Genomic DNA, 26,593 nt, shown 5'->3' with positions numbered 1-26,593 from the left:
TGTTTGCTTTGAAGATGGAAAAGGGGGCCACAAGCCAAGGAGTATGGGCATCCTCTAGAAGCTGGAAAAGGAAGGGGAATGGATTCTCCCTGTCTTAGTCTGTTTGGACTGTTATAACAAAACACTACAGACTGGGTAGTTTATAAACAACAGGAATTTATTTCTCACAGTTCTGATGGCTGGAAGTCCAAGACCAGGGTGCCAACATGGTTGGGTTCCGGTGAAAGCCCTTTTCTAGGTTGCAGACTGCTGATTTCTTGCTGTGTCCTCACATTGTGGAAGGGACTGGGGAGCTCTGTGGGGCCTCTTTTATAAGGGCACTAATCCCATTCATGAGGGCTCCACCCTCATTACCTAATCACCCTCAAAGGCCCCACCCTCTAATACCATCACATTGAGGTTTAGGTTCTCAACATATGAATTTTCAGGGAACACAAACATTCAGGCCACATCACTCCCCTGGGCAACTAGGAAGGAATGCTGTTCTGCTGATATCTTGATCTTAGCCCAGTGAGAACCATGTTGGACTTCTGACCTACAGGACTATAAGATAATAAATTTGTGTTGTTTCAAGCCACTAAGTCTGTGGTAATTTGTTACAGCAGTAATAGCAAACTAATACAGCATCCCATAGGGCATTTCCTTGAAACCTGGAGTTCTGAAAATGCAGCTTGATAACCATCAAACCAGGCTTTCTGGGACCTGCACCACACGCCCAGCGACATGCACCATCTCAGTCGAGTATTGTTTTGATGAGTGCATCTGGTCTGTGTCTTCAAACCTCCTTCCCCTCCCCCTCAGCTATTTAGAAAGTGACTCAATGAAAGTAACCCAGCTGTCCCATCCAAGAAGACAAACCTCAAGTACCCAGACATCCATCCAGTCACTACCAATTGTGACACACAATTTTCTATTCAGGTCACATCCTAAAAGCAGAGTCTGAAGACCTAAAAACATGATATTTACCAAAGTTTAGCCTCATAAGTGGAGAGAGGAGTGCAGCCCAGTTCACAGGAGGATACTGGTAGCTTTCTCCAACAGTTGCTATGGGTTTCATCACAACTTTGAGAAGGGAAGGAGGCACAGATTCAGGACCTGCAACAGAAAGGAAAAAAATAATAAAATACTTCAACAGCATCATGAAACTGGAACATGCCAACTTTCCCTCCTTTCTACTAGTTTCAAAGGATTTGGTATCACAGCTTCAATTGTGTTCAACCTTTCAATTCTCACTTGCTGGAAACTTTGCTCCCTCTGTTCTTCTCTCTCTTATTTGTCTCCAGTCTTTCCCTCTTGCCTGGATAGGAATATTCCACATTGCTACTTAACTCTCTTCCATGTTCTCTCATGTCTTTTCATCCAGCTTCCTACAAAGAGTAACTTACTCTACATTATTGCCTTATTGCTCACTCACTCCTTAATCCACTTCTAGAAAAGGAGACAATCACTACCACTCAGGTCCATCTCCTTCTCAGGAGAATTGTTTACCTTCAGTCCCTGTGGCTCTAAATGGTACATTCTGTCCCATGTGATCCCTGCTTCTTCTTCTCCTCAGCCTGTGCCATGGCTGACTGCTCCACAGGTGAGCACCGGATATAACAGCTAATCCATAGGTTAACCAGCTATCTGTGACATAGCGCCATGTTCTTTTCTTTTTCTTTTTTATTTTTCAGGTGGGAGGTAATTTGAAATTGAAAAAAATGAGACACTCTAGCAGTTCTAAGTGTAGCCATAAGGTGAAGCCAGGGTTGGAGTAGCCATTGAGGGCCATATAGAAGTGAAGTTACAAGGAGGTCAGAAATGATGTATGAAAAAGTAGCAGACCAAGAAGGAGAAGTAACTGCAGCAGCAGGATCAACATAAGCAGCAGAAGGGAAATCAGCATTAGCAGAAAGAGAAGCAGAATCAGCAAAAGGAAAAGCACCAGCAGGAAAAGGAAAAGCAGGGGTGGAATCAGCAGATAAAGCAGCAGCAGCAGACACCGAAACAGGGGAAAGCAGAGATGGGGGCAGAGTCAGCAAAAGGAAAAACAGCTGCAGAAAGGAAAAGCACGGGAGAAGGAGAAGCACAGGAAAAAGGAGAAGCACAGGAAAAAAGGAGAAGCAGAAGCAGAAAAAGCAGCTGACCTGGAGACCCTGAAAAGTGCAGAAGCAGAAGTAGGGGCAGAGTCAGCAAAAGAAAAAAGAGCTGCAGAAATAAGAAGCATGGAAAAAGGAGCAGCACAGGAGAAAGGAGAAGCAGAGTCAGAAAAAGCAGTAGAAAAGTAGAAGTATCAGCAGATGCTGAAAACAGGGAAGGAGAAATAAGTGGAGAGTCAGCAAAAGGAAAAACAGCTGTAGAAAGGAGAAGCACAGGAAAAGGAGAAGCAGAGGCAGAAAAAGTAACAGAATCAGCAGACTCCGAAAAAGGGAGAAGCAGAGGGAGGTCAGAGTCAGCAAAAGGAAAAACAGCTACAAAAAGGAGGAGCATAGGAAAAAGGAGAAGCACATGCAGAGTCAGCAAGAAAAGTAGAACAATTAGTAGAAGCTGAAAAACAGGGAGAAGCAGAGTCAATAAAAGGTCAAACAGTCAAGAAAGGAGAAGCATAGGGAAAGGGAAAAGGAGAAACATATAAAAATGGGCAAAGAGTTTGAAGACATTTTCCCAAAGATGGTACACAAATGGCAACAAAGATATGAAAAGATGTTCAACATTACTAATCATCAGAGAAATGCAAATCAAAACCACAGTAAGATATCACCTCATGGCCATTAGGATGGCTACTATTTTTAAAAAAAATAGAAAAAAACTGTGTTGGTGAGGATGTAGAGAAATTGGAACCCTTGTGAACTTCTGGTGGGATTATAAAATAGAACTGTTATGGAAAACAGTATGATGGCTCCTCAAAAAATTAAAAATAGACCTACCTTATGACCTAGCAATCCCACTTCCAAAAGAACTGAAAGTAGAGTTTCGATGAGATATTTGCATGCCCAAGTCTGTAGCAGTACTATTTTACTTTTTGACAGTAAAACAGTTACTTTATTTTTTTTTGTTTCGTTTTCAAAATTATATAATAATTTATTCACATAGTTCAAAAAGCAGAAAAATCATTCTTATTTTTTAGGCAAATAAAGCATATTATAACTCTCCATTCTACTACACCTTATTTTTCTCACTTATTGATGTGTCTTAGAGTCCTTCCCTATTAGTACCTTTTTTTTTTATACAGCAGGTTATTATTAGTCATCAATTTAATACACATCAGTGTATACATGTCAATCCCAATCGCCCAATTCATCCCCCCACCCCCCAACCACTTTCCCCCCTTGGTGTCCATACATTTGTTCTCTACATCTGTGTTTCAATTTCTGCCCTGCAAACTGGTTCATCTGTACCATTTTTCTAGGTTCCACATACATGCATTAATATATGATATTTGTTTTCCTCTTTCTGACTTACTTCACTCCATATGACAGTCTCTAGATTCATCCATGTCTCAACAAATGACCCAATTTTGTTCCTTTTTATGGCTGAGTAATATTCCATTGTATATATGTACCACAACTTCTTTATCCATTCATCTGTCGATAGGCATTTAGGATGCTTCCATGACCTGGCTATTGTAAATAGTGCTGCAGTGAACATTGGGGTGCATATGTCTTTTTGAATTGTGGTTTTCTCTGGGTATATGCCCAGTAATGGGATTCCTGGGCCATATGGTAATTCTATTTTTAATTTTTTAAGGAACCTCCATACTGTTCTCCATAGTGGCTGTTATCAGTTTCCATTCCCACCAATGGTGTAAGAGGGTTCCCTTTTCTCCACACCCTCTCCAGCATTTGTTGTTTGTAGATTTTCTGATGATGCCCATTCTGGTGTGAGGTGATACCTCATTGTAGTTTTGATTTGCATTTCTCTAATAATGAGAGATGTTGAGCAGCTTTTCATGTGCCTCTTGGCCATCTGTATGTCTTCTTTGGAGAAATGGCTATTTAGGTCTTCTGCCCATTTTTGGACTGGGTTGTTTGTTCTTTTAATATTGAGCAGCATGAGCTGTTTACATATTTTGGAGATTAATCCTTTGTCCGTTGATTTGTTTGCAAATATTTTCTCCCATTCTGAGGGTTGTCTTTTGGTCTTGTTTATGGTTTCCTTTGCTGTACAAAAGCTTTTAAGTTCCATTAGGTCCCATTTGTTTATTTTTGTTTTTATTTCCATTACTCTAGAAGGTGAAACAAAAAAGATCTTGCTGTGATTTATGTCAAAGAGTGTTCTTCCTATGTTTTCCTCTAAGAGTTTTATAGTGTCCGGTCTTACATTTAGGTCTCGAATCCATTTTGAGTTTATTTTGTGTATGGTGTTAGGGAGTGTTCTAATTTCATTCTTTTATATGTAGCTGTCCAGTTTTCCCAGCACCACTTATTGAAGAGACTGTCTTTTCTCCATTGTATATCCTTGCCTCCTTTATCATAGATTAGTTGACCATAGGTACGTGGGTTTACCTCTGGGCTTTCTATCCTGTTCCATTAATCTATGTTTCTGTTTCTGTGCCAGTACCATATTGTCTTGATTACTGTAGCTTTGTAGTATAGTCTGAAGTCAGGGAGTCTGATTCCTCCAGCTCTGTTTTTTTTCCCTCAAGACTGCTTTGACTATTCGGGGTCTTTTGTGCCTCCGTAAAAATTTTAAGATTTTTTGTTATAGTTCCGTAAAAAATGCCACTGGTAATTTTATAGGGATTGCATTGAATCTGTAGATTGCTTTGGGTAGTATAGTTGTTTTCACAATATTGACTCTTCCCGTCCAAGAACATGGTATATCTCTCCATCTGTTGGTACCATCTTTAATTTCTTTCATCAGTGTCATAGTTTTCTGCATACAGGTCTTTTGTCTCCCTAGGTAGGATTATTCCTAGGTATTTTATTCTTTTTGTTGCAGTGGTAAATGGGAGTGTTTCCTTAATTTCTCTTTCAGATTTTTCATCATTAGTGTATAGGAATGCCAGAGATTTCTGTGCATTAATTTTGTATCCTGCAACTTTACCAAATTCACTGATTAGCTCTAGTAGTTTTCTGGTGGCATCTTTAGGATTCTCTATGTATGGTATCATGTCATCTTCAAACAGTGACAATTTTACTTCTTCTTTTCCAATCTGTGTTCCTTTTATTTCTTTTTCTTCTCTGATTGCCAAGGCTAGGACTTCCAAAACTATGTTGAATAATAGTGGTGAGAGTGGACATCCTTGTCTTGTTCCTGATCTTAGAGGAAATGCTTTCAGTTTTTCACCATTGAGAATGATGTTTGCTCTGGGTTTGTCATATATGGCCTTTATTATGTTGAGGTAGGTTCCCTCTATGCCCACTTTCTGGAGAGTTTTTATCATAAATCGGTTTTGAATTTTGTCAAAAGCTTTTTCTGCATCTATTGAGATGATCATATGGTTTTTATTCTTCCATTTGTTAACATGGTGTATCACATTGATTGATTTGCATATATTGAAGAATCCTTGCATGCCTGGGATAAATCCCACTTGATCATTGTGTATGATCCTTTTAATGTGCTGCTGGATTGTGTTTCCTAGTATTTTGTTGAGTGTTTTTGCATCTATATTCATCAGTGATATTGGTCTGTAGTTTTCTTTCTTTGTGACATCCTTGTCTGGTTTTGGTATCAGGGTGATGGTGGCCTCATAGAATGAGTTTGGGAGTGTTCCTCCCTCTGCTATATTTTGGAAGAGTTTGAGAAGGATAGGTGTTAGCTCTTCTCTAAATGTTTGATAGAATTCACCTGTGAAGCCATCTGGTCCTGGGCTTTTGTTTGTTGGAAGATTTTTAATCACAGTTTCAATTTCATTACCTGTAATTGGTCAGTTCATATTTTCTATTTCTTCCTGGTTCAGTCTTGGAAGGTTATACCTTTCTAACAATTTGTCCATTTCTTCCAGGTTGTCCATTTTATTGGCATACAGTTGCTTGTAGTAGTCTCTTAGGATGCTTTGTATTTCTGTGGTGTCTGTTGTAACTTCTCCTTTTTCATTTCTAATTTTATTTATTTGAGTCCTCTCCCTCTTTTTCTTGATGAGTCTGGCTAATGGTTTATCAATTTTGTTTATCTTCTCAAAGAACCAGCTTTTAGTTTTATTGTTCTTTGCTATTGTTTTCTTTATTTCTATTTCATTTATTTCTGCTCTGATCTTTATGATTTCTTTCCTTCTGCTAACTTTCGGTTTTGTTTGTTCTTCTTTCTCTAGTTCCTTTAGTTGTAAGGTTAGATTATTTATTTGAGATTTTTCTTGTTTCTTGAGGTAGGCTTCTATTGCTATAAACTTCCCTCTTAGAACTGCTTTTGCTGCATCCCACAGGTTTTGGATTGTCGTGTGTTCACTGTCATTTGTCTCTAGGTATTTTTTTATTTCCTCTTTGATTTCTTCAGTGATCTCTTGGTTATTTAGTAACGAAGTGTTTAGCATCCATGTGTTTGTGTTTTTTACTTTTCCCCTGTAATTCATTTCTAATCTCATAGCATTGTGGTCAGAAAAGATGCTTGATATGATTTCTGTTTTCTTAAATTTACTGAGACTTGATTTGTGACCCAAGATGTGATCTATCCTGGAGAATGTTCCGTGCAAACTTGAGAAGAAACTGTAATCTGCTGTTTTGGATGGAATGTCCTATAAATATCAATTAAATCTATCTGGTCTATTGTGTCATTTAAAGCTTCTGTTTCCTTATTTTCATTTTGGATGATGTGTCCATTGGTGTAAGTGAGGTGTTAAAATACTCCACTATTATTGTGTTACTGTCGATTTTCTCTTTTACAGCTGTTAGCAGTTGCATTATGTATTGAGGTAGTCCTATGTTGGGTGCATATATATTTATAATTGTTATATCTTCTTCTTGGATTGATCCCTTGATCATTATGTAGTGTCCTTCCTTGTCTCTTGTAACATTCTTTAAAGTCTATTTTATCTGAAATGAGTATTGCTACTCCAGCTTTCTTTTGATTTCCATTTGCATGGAATATCTTTTTCCATCCCCTCACTTTCAGTCTGTATGTGTCCTTAGGTCTGAAGTGGGTCTCTTGTAGACAGCATATATATGGGTCTTGTATTTGTATGCATTCAGCAAGCCTGTGTCTTTTGGTTGGAGCATTTAATCCATTCACGTTTAAGGTAATTATCGATATGCATGTTCCTATGACCATTTTCTTAATTGTTTTGGGTTTGTTTTTGTAGGTCCTTTTCTTCTCTTCTGTTTCCCACTTAGAGAAGTTCCTTTAGCATTTGTTGTAGAGCTGGTTTGGTGGTGCTGAATTCTCTTAGCTTTTGCTTGTCTGTAAAACTTTTGATTTCTCCATTGAATCTGAATGAGATCTTTGCAGGGTAGAGTAATCTTGGTTGTAGGTTCTTCCCTTTCATCACTTTAAGTATATCATGCCACTCCCTTCTGGCTTGTAGAGTTTCTGCTGAGAAATCAGCTGTTAATCTTATGGGAGTTCCCTTGTATGTTATTTGTTGTTTTTCCCTTGCTGCTTTCAATAATTTCTCTTTGTCTTTAATTTTTGCCAATTTGATTACTATGTATCTCGGCATGTTTCTCCTTGGGTTTATCCTGTATGGGACTCTCTGGGCTTCCTGGACTTCGATGGCTATTTCCTTTCCCATGTTAGGGAAGTTTTTGACTATAATTTCTTCAAATATTTTCTCGGGTCCTTTCTCTATCTCTCTTCTCCTTCTGGGACCCCTATAATGTGAATGTTGTTGCATTTAATGTCGTCCCTGAGGTCTCTTAGGCTGTCTTCATTTCTTTTCATTCTTTTTTCTTTATTCTGTTCCACAGCAGTGAATTCCACCATTCTACCTTCCAGGTCACTTATCCATTCTTCTGCCTCAGTTACTCTGCTATTGATTCCTTCTAGTGTAGTTTTCATTTCAGTTATTGTATTGTTCATCTCTGTTTGTTTGTTCTTTAATTTTTCTAGATCTTTGTTAAACATTTCTTGCATCTTCTCGATCTTTGCCTCCATCGTTTTTCTGGGGTCCTGGATCATCTTCACTATCATTATTCTGAATTCTTTTTCTGGAAGGTTGCCTATCCACTTCATTTAGTTGTTCTTCTGGGGTTTTATCTTGTTCCTTCATCTGGTACATAGCCCTCTGCCTTTTCATCTTGTCTATCTTTCTATGAATGTTTTTTGTTCCACAGGCTGCAGGATTGTAGTTCTTCTTGCTTCTGCTGTCTGCCCTCTGGTGGATGAGGCTAAGAGGCTTGTGTAGGTTTCGTGATGGGAGAGACTGGTGGTGGGTAGAGCTGTGTGTTGCTCTGGTGGGCACAGCTCAGTAAAACTTTAATCCGCTTGACTGCTGATGGGCGGGGCTGGGTTCCCTCCCTGTTGGTTGTTTGGCCTGAGGCAACCCAACACTGGAGCCTACCTGGGCCCTTTGGTGGAACTAATGGCAGACTCTGGGAGGGTTCACACCAAGGAGTGACAAACTGGATAATCTAGATGAAATGGACTTCCAAGAACTTCTGCTGCCACTGTCCTTGTCCCCGCAGTGAGCCACAGCCCCCACCTCCACCCCGCCTCTGCAGGAGACCCTCCAACACTAGCAGGTGGGTCTGGTTCAGTCTCCCCTGGGTTCACTGCTCCTTCACCTGGGTCCCGATGCGCACACTAGTTTGTGTGTGCCCTCCAAGAGTGGAGTCTCTGTTTCCCCCAGTCCTGTTGAAGTCCTGCAAACAAATCCCACAAGACTTCGAAGTCTGATTCTCTAGGAATTCCTCCTCCCATTGCCAAACACCCATGTTGGGAAGCCTGACGTGGGGCTCATAACCTTCACTCCAGTGGGTGGATTTCTGTGGTATAAGTGTTCGCCAGTCTGTAAGTCACCCACCCAGCAGTTATGGAATTTGATTTTGCTGTGATTGCGCCCCTCCTACTGTCTCATTGTGGCTTCTCCTTTGTCTTTGGATGTGGGGTATCTTTTCTGGTGAGTTCCAGTGTCTTCCTGTCAATGATTGTCCAGCAGCTAGTTGTGATTCTGGTGTTCTTACAAGAGGGAGTGAGAGCACGTCCTTCTACTCTGCCATCTTGGTTCAGCTCCTCCGTAGCAGTACTATTCACAATAGTCAAGAGCAACCCAAATGTCCATTGATGGAAAAATGGATAAACAAAATGTGATATATACACAGAATGGAACAGTATTCAACTTTAAAAAGAAAAGAAATCCTGTTATATGCTACATGTCCTCAACCTTGAGGACACTATGCTAAGTGAGATATATCAGTCAAAAGATAAATACTATATGATTCCACTTATACCTGGCATCTAAAATAGTCAAATTAATAGATATGGAAAGTAGAATCGTGGTTACCACGGGTCGGGGAAGGGAAAAAGGGTAGGTATTATTGCTTAGTGGGTACAAAGTTTCAGTTTTGCAAGATGAAAAAGTTCTGGAGATTAGTTTAACAATGATGTGAATATACTTAACACTATATAAATGTATACTTTAAAATGGTTATGATGGTAAATTTTAAATGTTTTTTATAATTTAAAAAAAGTTTTAAAAAAAGGAGAGACTTTTGGTTTCCGGTTCTGCATGTAAGGAGCTTGGACGTTACCACTCTGGTATAAAAGTAAAAAGCTGAACAGACTGACGAATCAACAACTCTTCTTGGATCCTTAAGAAAGGGAAGAACACAGGGCAAACTGCTGCCTCCAAGACTAGAGAGACAGACAGATGAATACAGGGAGTCATGGCTTATCAGAGCAGAGACTCATGAGTGGATGCTGCAGGAACAGTGCTGGGGTAAGAAAATCTGAACTACAATTGATGCAGTGCTGGAGGGCCCACAAATTTGATAACCTAGATGAAATGACCCAATTCTTTGAAAGACACAATCTGCCAAAATTCATACAAGAAGATACAGACAATCTGAATAGAACTACATCTATTTAAAAACTGAATCAATAATTAATAACCTTCCAAAAGAGAAAGCAACAGGCCCAGATGGGTTCACTGCTGAACTCTACCAAACATTTAAAGAAGAAATTATACCAATTCTCTTTAATCTCTTTCAGAAGATAAAAGCAGAGGGAATATTACCTAACTCATTCCATGAGGATGGCATTACCCTAATAGCAAAACCAGACTAAGACATAAGAAAACTACAAATATTTCTTATGAACATAGATGCAAAAATATTTAAGAAAATATTAGCAAATTAAATCCAACAATGTATAAAAAGAATTATACACCACAACCAAGTAGAATGTATCCCAGGTATGCAAGGCTGGTTCAACATTTGAAAATCAATTAATGTAATCTATCACATCAGTAGGCTAAAGAAGAAAAATCATATGAATATATATCAATAAATGCAGAAAAAGCATTTGACAAAATCCAGCACCCATTCATGATAAAAACTCTCAGTAAACTAGGAATACAGCGGAACTTCATCAACTGGATAAAGCATATCTATAAAAAATAACCTTCATCAACTAGATAAAGCATATCTATTAAAAAAACAGCTAACACCATACTTATTGATGAAAAACTAGGATCAGGAACAAGGCAAGGATGTTTCTTCTCACCATGGCATTTCAATATTATATTGGAAGACCTAGCTTACACAATAAGATAAGAAAATTAAATAACAGGTATACTGATTGGGAAGGAAGATGCAAGTAACTAAGATTAGAAATGAAAGTGATGACATTGCTATCAACCTTACAGAAATAAAAAGGATTATAAGAGAAAACTATGAAAAAGTTGTATGTAACAAATTGGATAATCTAGATGAAATGGACAAATTCCTAAAAACACACAAATTACCAAAACCGACTCAAGAACAAATAGAAAATATGAACAGACCTATAACAAGTAAAGAGACTGAATCAGTAATCAAAGACCTCCCAAAAAAGAAAAGTTCAGAACCAGATGGTTTTCCTGGTGAATTCTACCAAACACTTAAAGAAGAATTCACACCAATCCTTCTCAGTTTCTTCCAAAAAACAGAAGAGGAGGGAATACTTCCTAGCTCATTCTATGGGACCAGCATTAGCCTGATACCAAAGCTAGATGAAGACAACACAATAAAAGAAAACTACAAACCACTCCTTGTTACGTATATAGACGTGTAAATTCTCAACAAAACACTAGTAAACTGAATCCAAGGGCATATTAAAAGGACTATACATGATGACCACACAGGATTTATCCCAGGAATAAAAGTGCTATACAACATAAGAAAATCAATCAATGTAATATATACCACATTAACAGAATGAAGGGAGGAAAAACATATGATCATCTCAACTGACACAGAGAGCTTTTGATAAAATCCAACATTCTTTCATGACAAAAAAATACTCAGAAAATTAGGAATAGAATGGAATTATCTTAATATGATAAAGCACATTTGTGAAAAAACCCACAGTGAAAATCATATTCAATGGTGCAAGACTGTAATCTTTTCCTCTACAATCAGGAACAAGACAAGGATGCTCACTGTCACCACTTTGTATTGGATGTTCTAGCCAGAGCCATTAGGTAAGAAAAAGAAATAAAAGGCATCCAGATTGGAAAGGAAAAAGTAAAGCTATCTCTATTTGCAGATGACATGATCCTATACACAGAAAAAGAGAAGTTAGTAAAGTTACAGGGTATAAGATCAACAAGCAAAAATTATTTGTGTTTCTATATCCCAGCAATGAATAATCTGAAAAGGAAATTAAGAAACAATTCCACATGCAATAGTACCCAAAAGAATAAAATATCGGGAAATAAATTTAACCAAGGTAAAAGACACATACACTGAAAGTACAAAACATTGCTGAAGGAAGTAAAAGAAAATCTAAATAAATGGAAAGACATCTTGAGTTCATGGATTGGAATATTTAATATTGTTAAGATGATACTACTCAAAGCTATCTACAGATTCAACACAATACCTATCAAAATTTCAACAACCTTTTTTGCAGAAATGGAAAAGTTGATTCTCAAATTTATGTGAAATTGCAAGGGGGCCCAAATAGTCAAAACAATCTTGAAAAAGGAAAATTTAAAGGACTCACACATACCAATTTCAAAACTTACTACAGAGCTACAATAATCAAAACAGTGTGGTACTGGCAAATATAAGGATAGACATATAACAAATGGAATAGAATTGGGAGGCCAGAAATAAACCCAAACATTTATGGCCAATTGATTTTTGACAAGGGTCCTAAGACCACTCAATAGGAGAAAGAAGGGTCTCTTCAACAAATGGTGCTGGGACAACTAGGTATTCAGGTGTAAATAATGAAGCTGGATCCCTACCTAACACCACATACAAAACTTAACTTAAAATGGGTCAATGACAATATAAGAATTAAACTGTAAAACTCTTAGAAGAAAACATAGAGGTAAGTCTTCATGACCTTTGATTTGGCAATGAATTCTTAGGTATGACCAAAAATATGAGCAACAAAAGGAAAAAAGATGAATTGGACTTTGTCAGTGTTAAAAACTTGTGTGTCCAAGGATATTATCAACAAATTGATAAGACAACCTAGAGAATGCAATAAAACATTGGCAAATTGTATATATGATAAGGGTCCAGTATCCAGAATACACAAATAATTCTTACCATTCGACAACAAAAAGACAATCTAATTTTTAAAATGATCAAAGGACTTGAACAGATAATTCTCCGAAGAAGATATACCAACAAGTAGTTGAAGTTGCTTAACCTCATTAGTCATTAGGGAAACACAAATCAAAACTAAGTGATCACTTCACATTCAATAGGATGATAATAATAATGATAATAATAATAATGGAGAAAGAACAAATGTTGGCAAGGATGTGGAGGAATTGGAACCCTCATACATTGCTAGTAGGAATATAAAATGGTGCAGCCACTGTGGAAAAACAGTTTGGCAGTTCCTCAAAAAATGATATGGAATTACTATATGACCGAGCAATTCCACCCCTAGATACATACCCCAAAGAATTGAAAACTGGTATTCAAACAAAAACTTGTACACAAATCTCCACAGCAGCACCACTCATAATGGCCAAAAGGTAGAAACAACCCAAATGCCCATGAACAGCTGAATGGATAAATAAAATGCATATCCACGCACTGGAATATTATTCAGTCATAAAAAGGGAACTAAATATTGATACTTGCCACCACATGGATGAACGTTGACAACATTATGCTAAGCGACAGAAGCCCATCACAAAAGGCCATTTGGCATATGATGCCATTTAAATGAAATATGCAGAATAGGCAAATCCACAGAGACAGAAAGCAGATTTGGGCTGTTAGGGGCTGGGGGAAATGGGAGAATGGAAGCAATTGCTCAGGGAGTACAAGGTTTCCTTTTGGGGTGATGAAAATGTTCTGGAACTAGACGGTGGCCTAATATTGTGAATGTACTAAACGCCACTGAATTGTACACTTTAAAATGGTTAAAATGATAAATTTTATGTTATGTGTATTTTACCACACACACACAGACACATACACACTCACACACACAAGCACAAGAAGAAGAGAAAGGGATGAAGCAGTCTTTGATGAGAAAAGCAGAATCCATGGAAGAGATCGATACAGTGCAGCCCTGGGCAGGCAGACAGAAAGCAAGATAAAGTCTTGATGCCTGGTATCTTTCTGCTCCTGATACTCTGAGGGTTGAGAATAGTTTCTGTCCTTAGATTTCTGGAAAACCTATGAATCCTTGCAGTAAATACTGAGTCACTTGAAGCAAGTCATTGTTTTCTGTAATAAAAATCACCCTAACATAATTGCTATCACTGCCTAAGCTCATTTACTCATAATTTCACAGACTACTTATGCGTTGATGACTAGTAAACCCATACTTCTAATGCAGGCCTTTCTCTGATGTTTCTACAGCTATCTCAAGAATCAGCATATTTTCTTAGGTAGCCACCAACAAACCTACCTCTGTACCTTTGCCTCTGCCAACTGGGAAAGTATAATAAAACTAGTTGTGTGCCTTCCCGTGCTGTTTCTCTCCCCTCCAACCAACACTTTTTTGCTTTTTGAAAATGTTAAAAGCTCAACACACCCGCCACTCTTCTATGCTGTGTTACCAGTAACTGAAGCTTTATTTCAATTCCACCTTGTGATGTAGTACTAGGATTATAGGAAATATTATCAGGGAGTTAACCATTGCTATTCCAAGTAGAAGAATTTCTGACCAAAAAAGTAAATATATTCTTAAACACATTCATTTATTCAACTGAGTATCTACTAGCTACCAGACAGTGGAGACAGTGTTGAACAGGCAGAAGAGGTCACCATGCTCACGGAGCTTATACTCTAGTGACAGGACAAACAGACAAGGAAAAATCAGGTGTGATAAAAATAAAAATGCTATGATAGGAATTAACTGGTTGGGTATTCACATAACTCTATACTGATTATCCACAGGTGGCAGCTGTCCACACACAAAGTTGGCGCAAATTGGAGTCTTTGATTTCACAAAACAACGACAACAAAATTTAAGCTGCTCTTGGGGGGCCTTTTGGCTCACGATTCATAGAAATAGCCTAATGAACTGGCAGATAGTATAGTAAATATCTGGACATAGAATTACTCTTCACTGGGCTTCCCTGGTGGTGCTGTGGTTAAGAATCCGCCTGCCAATGCAGGGGACACGGGTTCGAACCCTGGTCCGGGAAGATCCCACATGCAACGGAGCAACTAAGCCTGTGCACCACACTACTGAGCCTGCTCTCTAGAGCTCATGAGCCACAACTACTGAAGCCTGTGTGCCTAGAGCTCGGGCTCCGCAACAAGAGAAGCCACTGCAATGAGAAGCCCTCACACTGCAATGAAGACCCAACACAGCCAAAAATAAATAAATTTATAAAAATAATGTTCTATATTCTAGAAATGCCATTACCAGGTAGGAAAAGCTTATTATTCTAAAAAAAAAAAAAAGAATTACTCTTCACTCCTATTAAGGACATAAATCCAATTCCATATTGTAAATCTTTAATTCATAAGCAGATTTCTGTTAAATTTTTTTCTCAGATCAAGTGTTTTTAAAACTATATAAAACTATATTCCAGGTCCTTCTATAGAATTCACTACAGAAAACTTGCAGTTTCCAGAGGATCTAGAGAATCAGGAAAGACATTCAACCTGTCCTCTAATACCAGGACCCAATGTAAAATATGGCCATTTTCTATATCCTTTATTGCTTAGACAACAAACTCTCTCTTGACAGGACAACAGAACTTTCACCAGTAACTGCACTTTACTATCTAAACACTTTACATGTTGCTTCCATACTCTTTAGAACTGACCTAATTAATATACAAGCAAGTGTCAGAAACAAGGAGAACTTGTAAAATGGAGCACAGGGGTGAAAATCAAGTAAGTACTATAATGCAATACATTTCCCACTTTTTAAAAAAGCAGAGAATCAGTATGGACTAGCATAGCTAGAATCACACAAAATTTTCCACTATATTTGCAGGGAACTAATTCTGAAACCAACTGGAATGAAAGAAATTATAGCAGCTGTTAGGAATGGAGAGAATACCTGGTAGTTCTAAGCATTTGCGGGGAGGTATGGAGAGAGAGCGAGCCCCAAAATGGGAGAACAGAGTCACATGGTTCCCTCCCCAGAGATCTTTAGCATTGGACACAAGAATCCAAATCTAAGCTATGGGAAGGATCAGTTCCCTTATTACAGCGCTCTATCTTTCACCCAAGTGCCTTAGACAAAAAGAAATACTGGAATGCTTTATAGACAATGGATTTGGAACTGAGAAGACCTAACAGTACTTGTTAAAAGGATCCAGATGTCTTAAAATCCGGTACAAAGTTGCTTTAAATCCCTCATCCAGTTGACAGCCTCAAAGAACCCTGATATAAATGGCATATCCGAACATAATTCATTACAACAGGACCCATTATCACACATACTCTGGCTACAAAAAGGATCAGATCTCAATGCCACAATGCACATGTGTAACTCCTATAGGAAAAGTCTGGTAACAAGTAGGCTAACAGCCACTGGTGTGTCTGTTCCCCATCACCAGCATGTCGCTCGTATGGTGTGGATATGTCTTTACCTTCTCCATCATTAGCGTTGTTTAGCAGCAATATATATAATATATGTATATACACATGTATAATATATATATTATATGATTACACACACACACACACACACACACACACATATATATATGTTTAAAGTGGTAGATCAACAAATACTTGAAAACTATTACATGCCAAGTACTCTGTACTAAGCATTTAGGATAAAACCCACCCTTGAGGAAATTACAGTCTACTGGGAAAGACAGACTTTAAACAAAGAATCACAAATAATTAAGCAAATAATTTCACATATGTAAAGTACTATGAAAAACATAAAGTATCACATAAGAAATCTATACTAATCTGGGAACATCAGGGAATCCTGTCTTATCCTCCACTGAGGAAAGGATGTTTAAAACAAGATGGAAAGGATGAGTCGAATTTTTCTAGACAAAGTCCTTAGAAAACACAGGTAGACATAATGACAGCATGACATATTTTGAGAGATTAACAGATGCTTAGCCCCTTGCCAGAAACCACTCTATAATCAAGACAGCTGTTGAAAACAGTTGATGATTCCAATATGTCAGTCAGATACTAAGAGTTGGTAGGATGTTCTTTCTTAGGACCAAGTACTTCAATATCATCCAGTGTTATCAGAAACAAAAACATCCCTGAGCCCCTTAGCACCAGGAAGGCTGCCAAGCAGGGTGGCTGCTCAGTGGAAATCAGGACCTGGGAGAGAGGAAGGCAGCTTTAGCAGGACTGTGGCAAATACACTGAGAATAATGGGAGTCAGGTTTCTTAAAGTCAGAGAAGAAAGTTACAAATGAGAAGGAGGAAATGCAGAAGGAAGCCTGTGATGTTGAATTGGAGATATTGGTGTGAACTCAAGTTTTTCAATATATATAGCTAGATATAAGAATAAATATAGACAATATGTGAGAGAGAAAGAGAGAGAGGGAGGGAGGGAGGGAAAGAAGGAGAGAAAGAGAGAATTTCCTAACTGTCCACTGAAAGGGCCTAGGAGCAGTGATTATCGCAGTAGCAATGCAGTAATTTGTACCCAAGATCTTGGCTTCTAAATATCTTTCTCCATGAGAAGAAATTTGAGTTACCTGGCTATTACAAGGCTGAGGATAATACAAGATGAACCTAGAACATCTTTGTGTGCCACAAAGAAAAGGAGGTACTCAAAGAATGATAAGGTTATCTCAAAAGGACACAAGAGTCAACTTAAAGAGGCTCTTTCTGATCTAGTCTGGAACAATTTGAGGATCAAAATCATGAATAACTGAATAATAAATAATTGAATAACAGGAGTTCAGCAGTCCATATTGAAAGAAAGAAAGAAAGGAAGAAAGAAAAAGAAAGGAAGCAAGGAAAGAAGGAAGGATGGAAGAGGGAGGGAGGGAAGGAGGCAGCTTTTCCTTTCAGAAGAAAGCCTACCAAAAAGTGTAAATGGGATAATGGAATTTTAAGAATCACCTATTGGCAATCATCAGAGTAATAACTCAGTCAAGAAAACATTAATGGATACCCAAACTAATGGGTGAAAGTAGGATGAAAATAGGATATTCATAAAGTCTCAAAATATCTCCACATAAAATATTTCTTGATGATAAAAGGAAAGGAGGAACTTTAATGAGGAGATACCTGGAAGAGATCACCTTATCCAAGTAATCAAAGTTAGCATCACTTTGGTGGAGGAAGACAGACATCGTGTACCACCCGAAGGGATGCAGTGAGCAGAGCAGGCCTCCATGGCTGTAACATTCTTGCCAAAGGTGACTGACCTCTCATGTGAGGAACACCAGGCAAACCCAAACAGAAAAGTGCTCTGTAAAACAACTGGCTTCTAATCCTAAAACATGTTAAAGTCATGAAAGACAGAACAACCGAGGCAATGTTCCAGACTGAAGGGGACCAAAGAGATGACAAGTGTGACATTCTGGATTAAATTCTTGTTCTGCTAAAGCCATCATTTGGGCTGTCAGGGAAACTTGAATAGGGTCTCTGGGTGGAAGGAATATAGAAGTGATCTGGCTGTTTTCACTTTTTGGTAAGTTTTAAATTATTTTAAAATAAAAAGTAAAATAAATTTTAAAGCACATCTAACATTTAATAAAAAAAAACGACATCTCAAATAGTAAATACATACAAAAATGTTCATTCTTTCTGACAATGAATGCAAATTAAAGTAGTCTTAAAGTATCATTTTATACCTGCTTGGCTTTTATTGTAGTCATTTGTTTTATCTATCTGATGGTTTGCTTTGTAATATGATAACTAGAAAGGGTTTATTCTTTATTTGTTTCCTAAGCACTGTTACATAAAGTGAAGCTGTGAGAAAAGCGTGGAAAAGATTCTCGTTCAGAGCCCCCAGAAAGAACCCACCCTACCAACGCCTTGACTTCTGACTTCTTGCCTCCTGAAATGAAGGTTTCCCCTGCCTGTGGCAGATACCAGAGAGTCACCACCAGGGATGCAGGGATGCAAAAAAGGACACAGGCAGAAAGACACAGAGAACTCCCAACCTGAGCTTCCTCAAGTGCCTTCACTTCCATTGCTGTTCTTGCCTGATCGGAAGTTGTGCCAGTGTGCCTTCCTTTCCTCTCCTTGCCAACACCTTTGACTATCCCGGCACCCAGAGCTGCATTCACTGTGATTGAAGGTCCATGTTTTATATTCTGTCTTCACAACGAGCTCGTCAGCCTGAGGACGGCTCATAAACTCATAATCCTTACAAAAAACTCTAGAAAGAAGATTCAATTATTTTCTCCACTTTACAGAAGCAATTGAGGATTACAGACTTAAGTAGCTTGCCTGAAGTGACATAGCCAGCAGGCAGGATAAGTGGGGTATGAACCCAGGCAGTCTGGCTCCCACGCTTTTAACCTCTATGATATGCTGCTGTACTATGATACTCAGACAGCGCCGAGGTACTGAAATCTGCTACAGTCCTTTTGAAGAGCAATGAGGCCATGCCATCTCTGTAGTCATCAAATCCTCAGACTCTTGGCCACTAATAAATTGCTGACAGTTTATCCTAAGGAAAGCTATATGCAGGATGTTCTCTATAATGGAAACATTTTAAACGATCTATAGGGAAATGGGTTAGTTATGATTCATCGACTTGACAGAACATTCTACAGTCAGTCATTATCATTATTAATGATAATGGTAATCATTTTTAATGATAATTATGGAGATATATGGAAAATAGGGAAATGTTTACAATATAATATTAAGTTAAAAAAGACAAAGTTTATGTATACTGGTAAATATGTAAACATTGTGTGTGCATAACAGGAACAAATTAAAAAGTAAAAATTTTAAATGATAATAGCTGTTAGAAAGTCATGGGATAATTGGTGACTTTTTTCCTTTCAAATATTTTTATGATGTTTACAACAAAAAAATAGAAATTAAATACTCCCCAAACATATCATATTAAAACCTGTCTAGAAAGTGATGCAAGGATTCTTTTCATGCTTCCTCAACCCTTCTTTTCAGGGGGTGAGTGGTGATTATGTCCATTTACATGGAAACTTGTTAATTTTTTTAAAAAGACAATAATATACATTTTATGATTCAATATAATATAACACACACACATCTAGAGGACATACACTGGAATATCTACTGAGGCTATCTCTAGGTGGTGAGATTAAGAGGATTCTTTCTTTTTCTTCATACCATTTTTGAACTTAGTGTTATACACATGTATTCATTTCTAATAACTTTTTAAAAAGAATTGTATAGGTAAACTATTACCAAACTAAAATACTTAAAAATAACATACTTTTGGTAACCAACTCCATAATTTCATCAGAAAAATAGAAATAGCTTTCTCATATCATTTATTCTATATTCTGCTCTCTTGGCTAGACTCATCAACAATTATATCTCATGCTAGTAATCCAAAAATGATCAACTGAGAATCTACCTATCGATAGTATATGTACAAGCCCAACACTTATACACTCAAATCGCTGACCAATGAATCCATATCGAGAAGGAAATGCCATTCATACTGACTTTCTTACAAGGATTTAAATATACTTTCTGTGAATTAATACTTCTTATTGTAAACTTTAAAGCCTAATAGAAAAATTAAAGCTTAGAAAGTCACATTCCCCAGCAAGAGAATGATAAGAAAAATAATCCTAAATGATTAGGTAGAAATACCTAAATGTTATCACCAAAAAAAATGATTATTTTTATTAAGTACTTTTAATACATTTTAAGTGTTTTGTTTAAAAAGTAGGTAAAATCTTGATGAAATCTGAATATGCCATGAGGTTGAGAAAAAACAAAGATCAGAAATCAGGAAAAAGAATAAATGTACAGAAAAGAAGCAAAAATAAGAGTCAAAATTTAGAGGCCCTTAAGATAAAAAATAATTCCATGATAGGCGGAATTAGATTATAAGCAAATTTTAAGCATAGCACAGCCAAGAAATGTCCATAGAATAGATTATGATGATGACAAGGGTTAAGGAATATTATATCTGCTAGAAGGTGGGGCTATTAGGGAAGAAGAGAAAATGTTATAGGGTATAGCAAAAAAACAGTTATATTCAAAACTATTAACTGCAGTCTTAAAATTGGAAGGAATTTTATCTGTTTGGCATGGTTTTAAAATGTAGGCCTGTATGAAGGAATAGATGCTATGAACATATGGTATGTTCTGTTGTATGCGTACTAAAGTGAGTATCTAGAATGAGAAAAGCCCTAAACATTTGAAGCAGATTAATATATTCACTATCTCAAATCTGATTGGCTAAAACTGAGATCATGACATCCAATCTCAACCTGGCATATGTGTGAATCAGGGATAACTCATCACATTTTTCTTCCTCTTGTGAGTTACTAAATGGCATAGAGAGGCAACGAAGCCATGCTATCCCTAAAGTTTTCTCTCTTCTGCCTATGCCAAGCATGATTTTTATCCTCTCAAGCCATTTCTTCCTCTAAAGAGCTCACCAAAGTTGTCATCCTTCCTATCAGCAGCGCCACTGGGCTCTGATGAGTGACACCCAGACATTTAAACTCAAAAGCTGCTTCAGAAGGGAGTTATTAAAATTCAAATGAGCTGGGCATATTGAAGAAGAAAACACTTGTTTGCATGCACACCTCCACATTTGGCCATCCCATTTAGACCCATAGAGCAGGGTCTGGTTTTGTTTTTGTAAATGGGCTTCCGAGGCGGAGGTCAGCCTCCCACGGCCTCCACTCCTCTGGGGTCATCATTAGTAATGGGCAAGGCTGAATGGATTTTCCTCTGAATCTAGTCAGTAAACCTGACAAGAAGGCAGCCCTCTCCCACAACCTGAGAATGCCAAAAATGTGACTGGTAATATGGCATTTTTTAAATATTTCATTTATTTGTCTTAAAATAGCTTTAATAGTAAGATTTTACATAATGTTTCTGATGTCAATTTCACCTGATTTTTCAGTTTTAGAACAGAATACTTCCTGTTGTACCATGACTGCATAATCATAAAAATATTACATTTAACAAAATTTTCCACAAGATTCAGAGAAAATTCACTTCTGTTAAGAAATATGAATCTAGGGAGCCAAATGACATTTTAGTCACTAGAAAAGAAAAAGAGTATGTCTTTCATTTGGTCTTAAGAGTTTTATATTTCATGGAAATATCTCACGCTATCATCATTTAAAAATTTTATAAGATATCAGTGAGCAAACTAACAAAAAATAGAGCAAAAATATATGTTCCTAGAATTATTCTAGCCATGGAAATTTTAGATGTTCCTTTAGTAAGAATTCAATTTCCTCCTAATGGAGACATCTCTGTACTTTAAAAACACTTAATTTATGGCAATATAAACAATTAACTCCACATTATATATATGACATGTTCATATATAAACATATCTTGTAAAACCATGACATAACCTTATACCAATTTTTACTGAGGATATGTAAAAGCAAATTATGCTAAGTCGCGACCTGAGGATAATATGCACAATTTCTAGAACTGCAGAAACTAAGGGAATTCATGTCCAACCTATGAAAGTAGTTTACAATCTGGAAGCTCCAGGGATTTCTGTACCCAGTGGAAACTTAGACAACGGACATGACTTTTAATGTCCCTTCCAATGGTGAGATTTTATCCTTCCATGACCTTCATTAATCAATGACTTCAGATGTCTCCAGATGTCTTCATTTTAATTGGTTTAAAAACTTTTTTTCCCCTAAAACTGGGATGGTCTTGTTGTAATACAGGCACTGATTTTGCCCAGACTGACACAGCCAACCCAACGAAGAATGAAACTAGCACACATCAGTGAAAGAATATTACATAAAACTGGTTCCTGAGCCATGACATGCTCATTTCAGATCCATTTTTTCCTCATAGCATGAAATGGTAGGTGTGTATCATTAAAGAGCATTTATTTGATAGTTTATGTGGCATTATTTTGACTCCAGTTATAAACAAAAGGCACTCAATCTCTGTCTTTAGGTTGTGTGTGGCAGCAAAAAAGAATCACAAAGGGACAACTGGTGCAGAGAAAAACAACAGAAACTAAAATTAAGAACTAGAGGCAGTGATTCCAACAACACAAAGTGATCACACAAGGTTCAGGGAGAAGACTTACCTCCAAGTCTGGTCCTGGAATACAAACAGCACCCATGTGTGTTTTCTCTTTTTAGGTCACACTCACTTGAAATTGACAAGAAAAGTAATGTGCGCTTATACTTTCGAAATGGCCAAAAGGAAGATTAAGATATTCACATGTCCCCCAAGATCACGTATGGTAGTTCCAACAGTACACACAGTGTGTATGTTTATGTACCACTTAGTGTAGTTGGTCTCCTAGTCATCTCTACTGCAAAGATGATCTGGCAGGAGAAATTATTCACCCCTTCAGATTTGTATTGTTTAATTCTACAGAAGCAAGCTGAGGGCACACAAACTTGACATGTAGACAGTATGATAGAGTTCAAGAAATGTGCTCACTTGCCTTTTTTTCCTCCTGTAATGAAGAAGCCAATGGATGCTCTAATAAAACTGCTTTCAGGCAAATAGCTATAGTCCGTAGGAACTGTGGAGACAGAAAATGATCAAATTAACCAATGAACCTGGTGGGACTAATGAAGGAAAGATAATGATCTCATGCTGCCATATCAACCTAGAGACAAAGCAGAAGTGTTTATGCCATTAATCTCAGAACAATACTCTGTGGTTGCAACTAATTCTATTAGGTTAAGTGACTGGCCTTGAAGTCATCACTGAGGCTATGCAAGCAAATCTAAAACGGTGGTAAATCTAGAGGAGGCTGAAAAACCACAGAGGACAAAAATTGTACTGAAGTGGTTTAAAAAAACCCTTTTCCACTTTGGCACATCAGTGAGCTGCAATCCAGTGACTTCCTCTGTGTCAGCAAGGAGTCTACTGGGCTTCTAGGATGAGACCACCATTCTCTGGGCTATTTCAGGGCACCCTGAATCAGATATATGAACTACGCAAATACATCAATCACCATTAATATCAGCTAGTCTCTTACTTCATAAGGCAGGGACCTCTATGTGACCAACACGTGCAAATAACCAGATGTGCCTGCTGACCTGGAACAATGAAGGAGTGACATTTATGCTTGTTGAGTCCTGGGAGTTTCCCAGATTCTTTTCCTCCCAGTTCCACATAATTGTTTCATGAAATGTTTTTTACTGGGATAGATGGCTCAACTTTTCCAGACACACAATCATGTTGCTCCAAAGAACCTGGGTGTAAGATGATTCACTACGACCTGCCTTCAGTATATGTGGGCCAGACCGTGTACTCCACAGTATAACAATTAAAAGCCTATGTGAAAAAGCAAAAGCCTGACATACACATGCTATTTTACCAGGACCTTGTGAGAGCACTGCACTTCAAAACTAGCAATACCAAGGGTTTCTAATATGACTACTTTTTTTTTCCTTTCCCAGTTTTAGTATGACAGCTTCTAGTTGTCTAAAGTTCATTATGTTGGGAATGCTGTGAAACCATGTCCTATTTCTATAGCTGAGGAGTGATTGAAAATGAGGGAGACAGTAATTATAGTAGCCCATGGTAATGCTGTCTGTAGACTACCTGTCAGGGGATATGTAAAACTAGGTTTTAATGAGGAATCTTTGGTACCTAAACCTCCCTGGCATGAGTCCAAGAGAGCCAGTGGTCAAAATTCTATAAAGAGCAAGGAGTAGCCATAGGTCCCAGTGCATTACAGTGATGCCTTCCCCAGAAGATCTCCAAGTACACACATAAGTTAGGCATGTGGGAACTGCAAATATTTTTATTGCTTTTATTAAAAAGCTGGAAATAGAAAAAGCCTTGTTACATTAAGACCTAGGATTTTAATTCCAAGGCCAAGGAGATATACATCTTTAAAAGTACTTACCCAATTATTTTCTCAAAACCAGGAGCCAGAAGAATTCCAGCCATATATGAAGAGTTTTTTTTAATGAAATATGAATATTATACAAACTATGATTACATCTAGTAAAATAAAAAGAACTCTGTTCCAAGCTTCAAGGGTCTGATTCCTAGTTTCTGAATTTCTCATTAAGCTTGTACCTAAGTCATGTAATCTCTCTGAGCCTCGGGTTCTCCATTTGTAAAATATGGGGTTAGACTCAATGTCTAAACCGATCTCCAAGGAAGGCAGAGAGAAAGAGTGAAAAGAGCATGGGCTTTGGCGGACGACAGATCTTAGTTCAAATCGCATGTTTACCATTTACTGCTATGTGACCCTGGGCAAGTCAGGAGACCTCTCCACAGTCCATTTTCCTCTGATGTAAAAGAGGGACAGTAATATCCACCACCGATATTACTGTGCTTGGGTAGCTGTGAAAATTAACTCTCTTAACAAAGCACATTGCCCCACGTCAGCAATCCCTCCTTCCAGCTCCAGTGTTCTATGACTCCAGTCTTACCCGAGGTTCTACTTTGATTTGAGGACAGAGTAGACAGATGAAGATGTCCTAGAAGCCAGATTGCATTTGACTGAAGACCAATCACCCCAGACACACTGATGACCTATAAATGAAATGTAACAGTTCAATGATGGGGCAAGATCCAAATTCTATTCAATACAAGGCCACTCACAGGAGGTCACTAATCTTTTATGAGGTGGTGGCTTGGCTGGTAATGAGATATACAAGATGTACTATCAACTGTCTAGTATACTAAACGTGGGACATAGAGGTGATCAACAAGTGTTGCTGAATGAATGAATGAATGAATGAATCTATCAGTCATGATGGAACGTACCAGTGGTTGTCTCAGTTTTCACTGAGTCAGACTGGTCTAAAGGAATTTTCAAAAAATGAGAAAGGAAAATCCAAAAAGTAAAAAGAGGCGATAGTTGCTTAAAACTAAAGCACCTTTAAAAGTAGAAGGAGATACTATTTTGTTCTCTTCTTTGAATAATGCTCTATTACTGTTTTATCATTCATAATAAGATTTTTAAAATAATAGTTTTCATTTATAGATTTTCCCCCAAGTTACAGCAACTTATGTTTCAGTAGAATTTTTTTGGGAGAATATTCATATTCATACATGCAAAAGAGAGTTTCTTCTGTTCAGAAATTTGTTTGCTTTTAAAACCATGAATTCCTAAAACTTCTTTATGTGGTGAGTATTATAACCAGCTATATTTTGCAAGAATGAAAACAAGTATGCTAAGTGAAAAGCCTAGGATACAAAGTTCTACATATGATAAGAATACAACTATGCAGAGAAAATAAGAATGCTTAAAAAGAAATATGACCAAATATTAGTAGTAGCTGCTTCAGGTTGGGAGGAACATCATTGATATTTTTTCAGCTTCTTTCATCCTGTAATTTTAAGTTTATTCAATGAACATCGTGATTTTTTAAAAATAAAAATCTGAAAATATAAAATCATTTCTCAGCAGATGGACATGTTTATTCTTTAGACAAGGAGAATGCTGACCATAATTTACCCAAATACTTTTACCAGTGACATCTGAACTAGTGCCTCTTGACCATTCTGCTTAGATATATGCCCTGCCCTTTGACTGTCTTCCACTTTTCCTTGTCTGGAGGGCCTGACATTCTTTGCAAGGTCAGGTTTCAATTTTTAAGAGAAACCAGTGCCAACTTAACTCAAAAATGCCAGCTTTCTTTTTTTCCAGAGGTGGTGTGTGTTGATCAGCAAATTATGCAGGGCCGTAAGCCATGCTCCAATGACCCTTGAACTCACCATGAATAACCAGAGATTTTCCCATTGTCTAAGTAAAACAGTTTATATCATGAAAAAGAAAAAAGACCACAAAGGGGAATATCTGTTTTCCCACTCAATGGTCTGAAATTCCCCTTCTCACCTGAGTTAAAGTTCTAATGACTTCATTAAGTCTGCCTTGAAAATGAGAGGACTGGATGGCTTCTGACTTCAGCTGAAAGAAAAAGGAGAAATACCCATCCCGCATCCCCCCAGAAGTAAATAATGATATTCCCAGTGTATGAGTTACCATCATCTAAGCTGTGAAATAATTTATCATTATA

The 26,593-nt window shown here is 37.6% G+C and overlaps 1 protein-coding gene across 5 annotated transcripts in view; it reads right to left on the bottom strand.

Annotated features, from left to right (window-relative positions):
- FOCAD (focadhesin) overlaps positions 1-26,593 on the bottom strand; it is a 311,434-nt gene that overhangs the window by 20,320 nt on the left and 264,521 nt on the right. For all 5 annotated transcript variants that reach the window (XM_027105950.1, XM_027105949.1, XM_027105948.1 and 2 more), the window contains 4 exons: positions 26,413-26,484; positions 25,001-25,103; positions 23,047-23,127; positions 967-1,095 (listed from right to left, as the gene is read on the bottom strand). In XM_027105950.1, the coding sequence (XP_026961751.1) occupies positions 967-1,095; positions 23,047-23,127; positions 25,001-25,103; positions 26,413-26,484 (385 nt within the window). The remainder of the gene's footprint in view (positions 1-966; positions 1,096-23,046; positions 23,128-25,000; positions 25,104-26,412; positions 26,485-26,593) is intronic.

This window comes from Aethalodelphis obliquidens, unplaced genomic scaffold (assembly GCF_003676395.1).
Source record: "Aethalodelphis obliquidens isolate GAN/ISIS:26980383/991018 unplaced genomic scaffold, ASM367639v1 scaffold7, whole genome shotgun sequence".
Taxonomy (NCBI): domain Eukaryota; kingdom Metazoa; phylum Chordata; class Mammalia; order Artiodactyla; family Delphinidae; genus Aethalodelphis; species Aethalodelphis obliquidens.
This window is presented reverse-complemented; position numbering and strand designations above follow the sequence as displayed.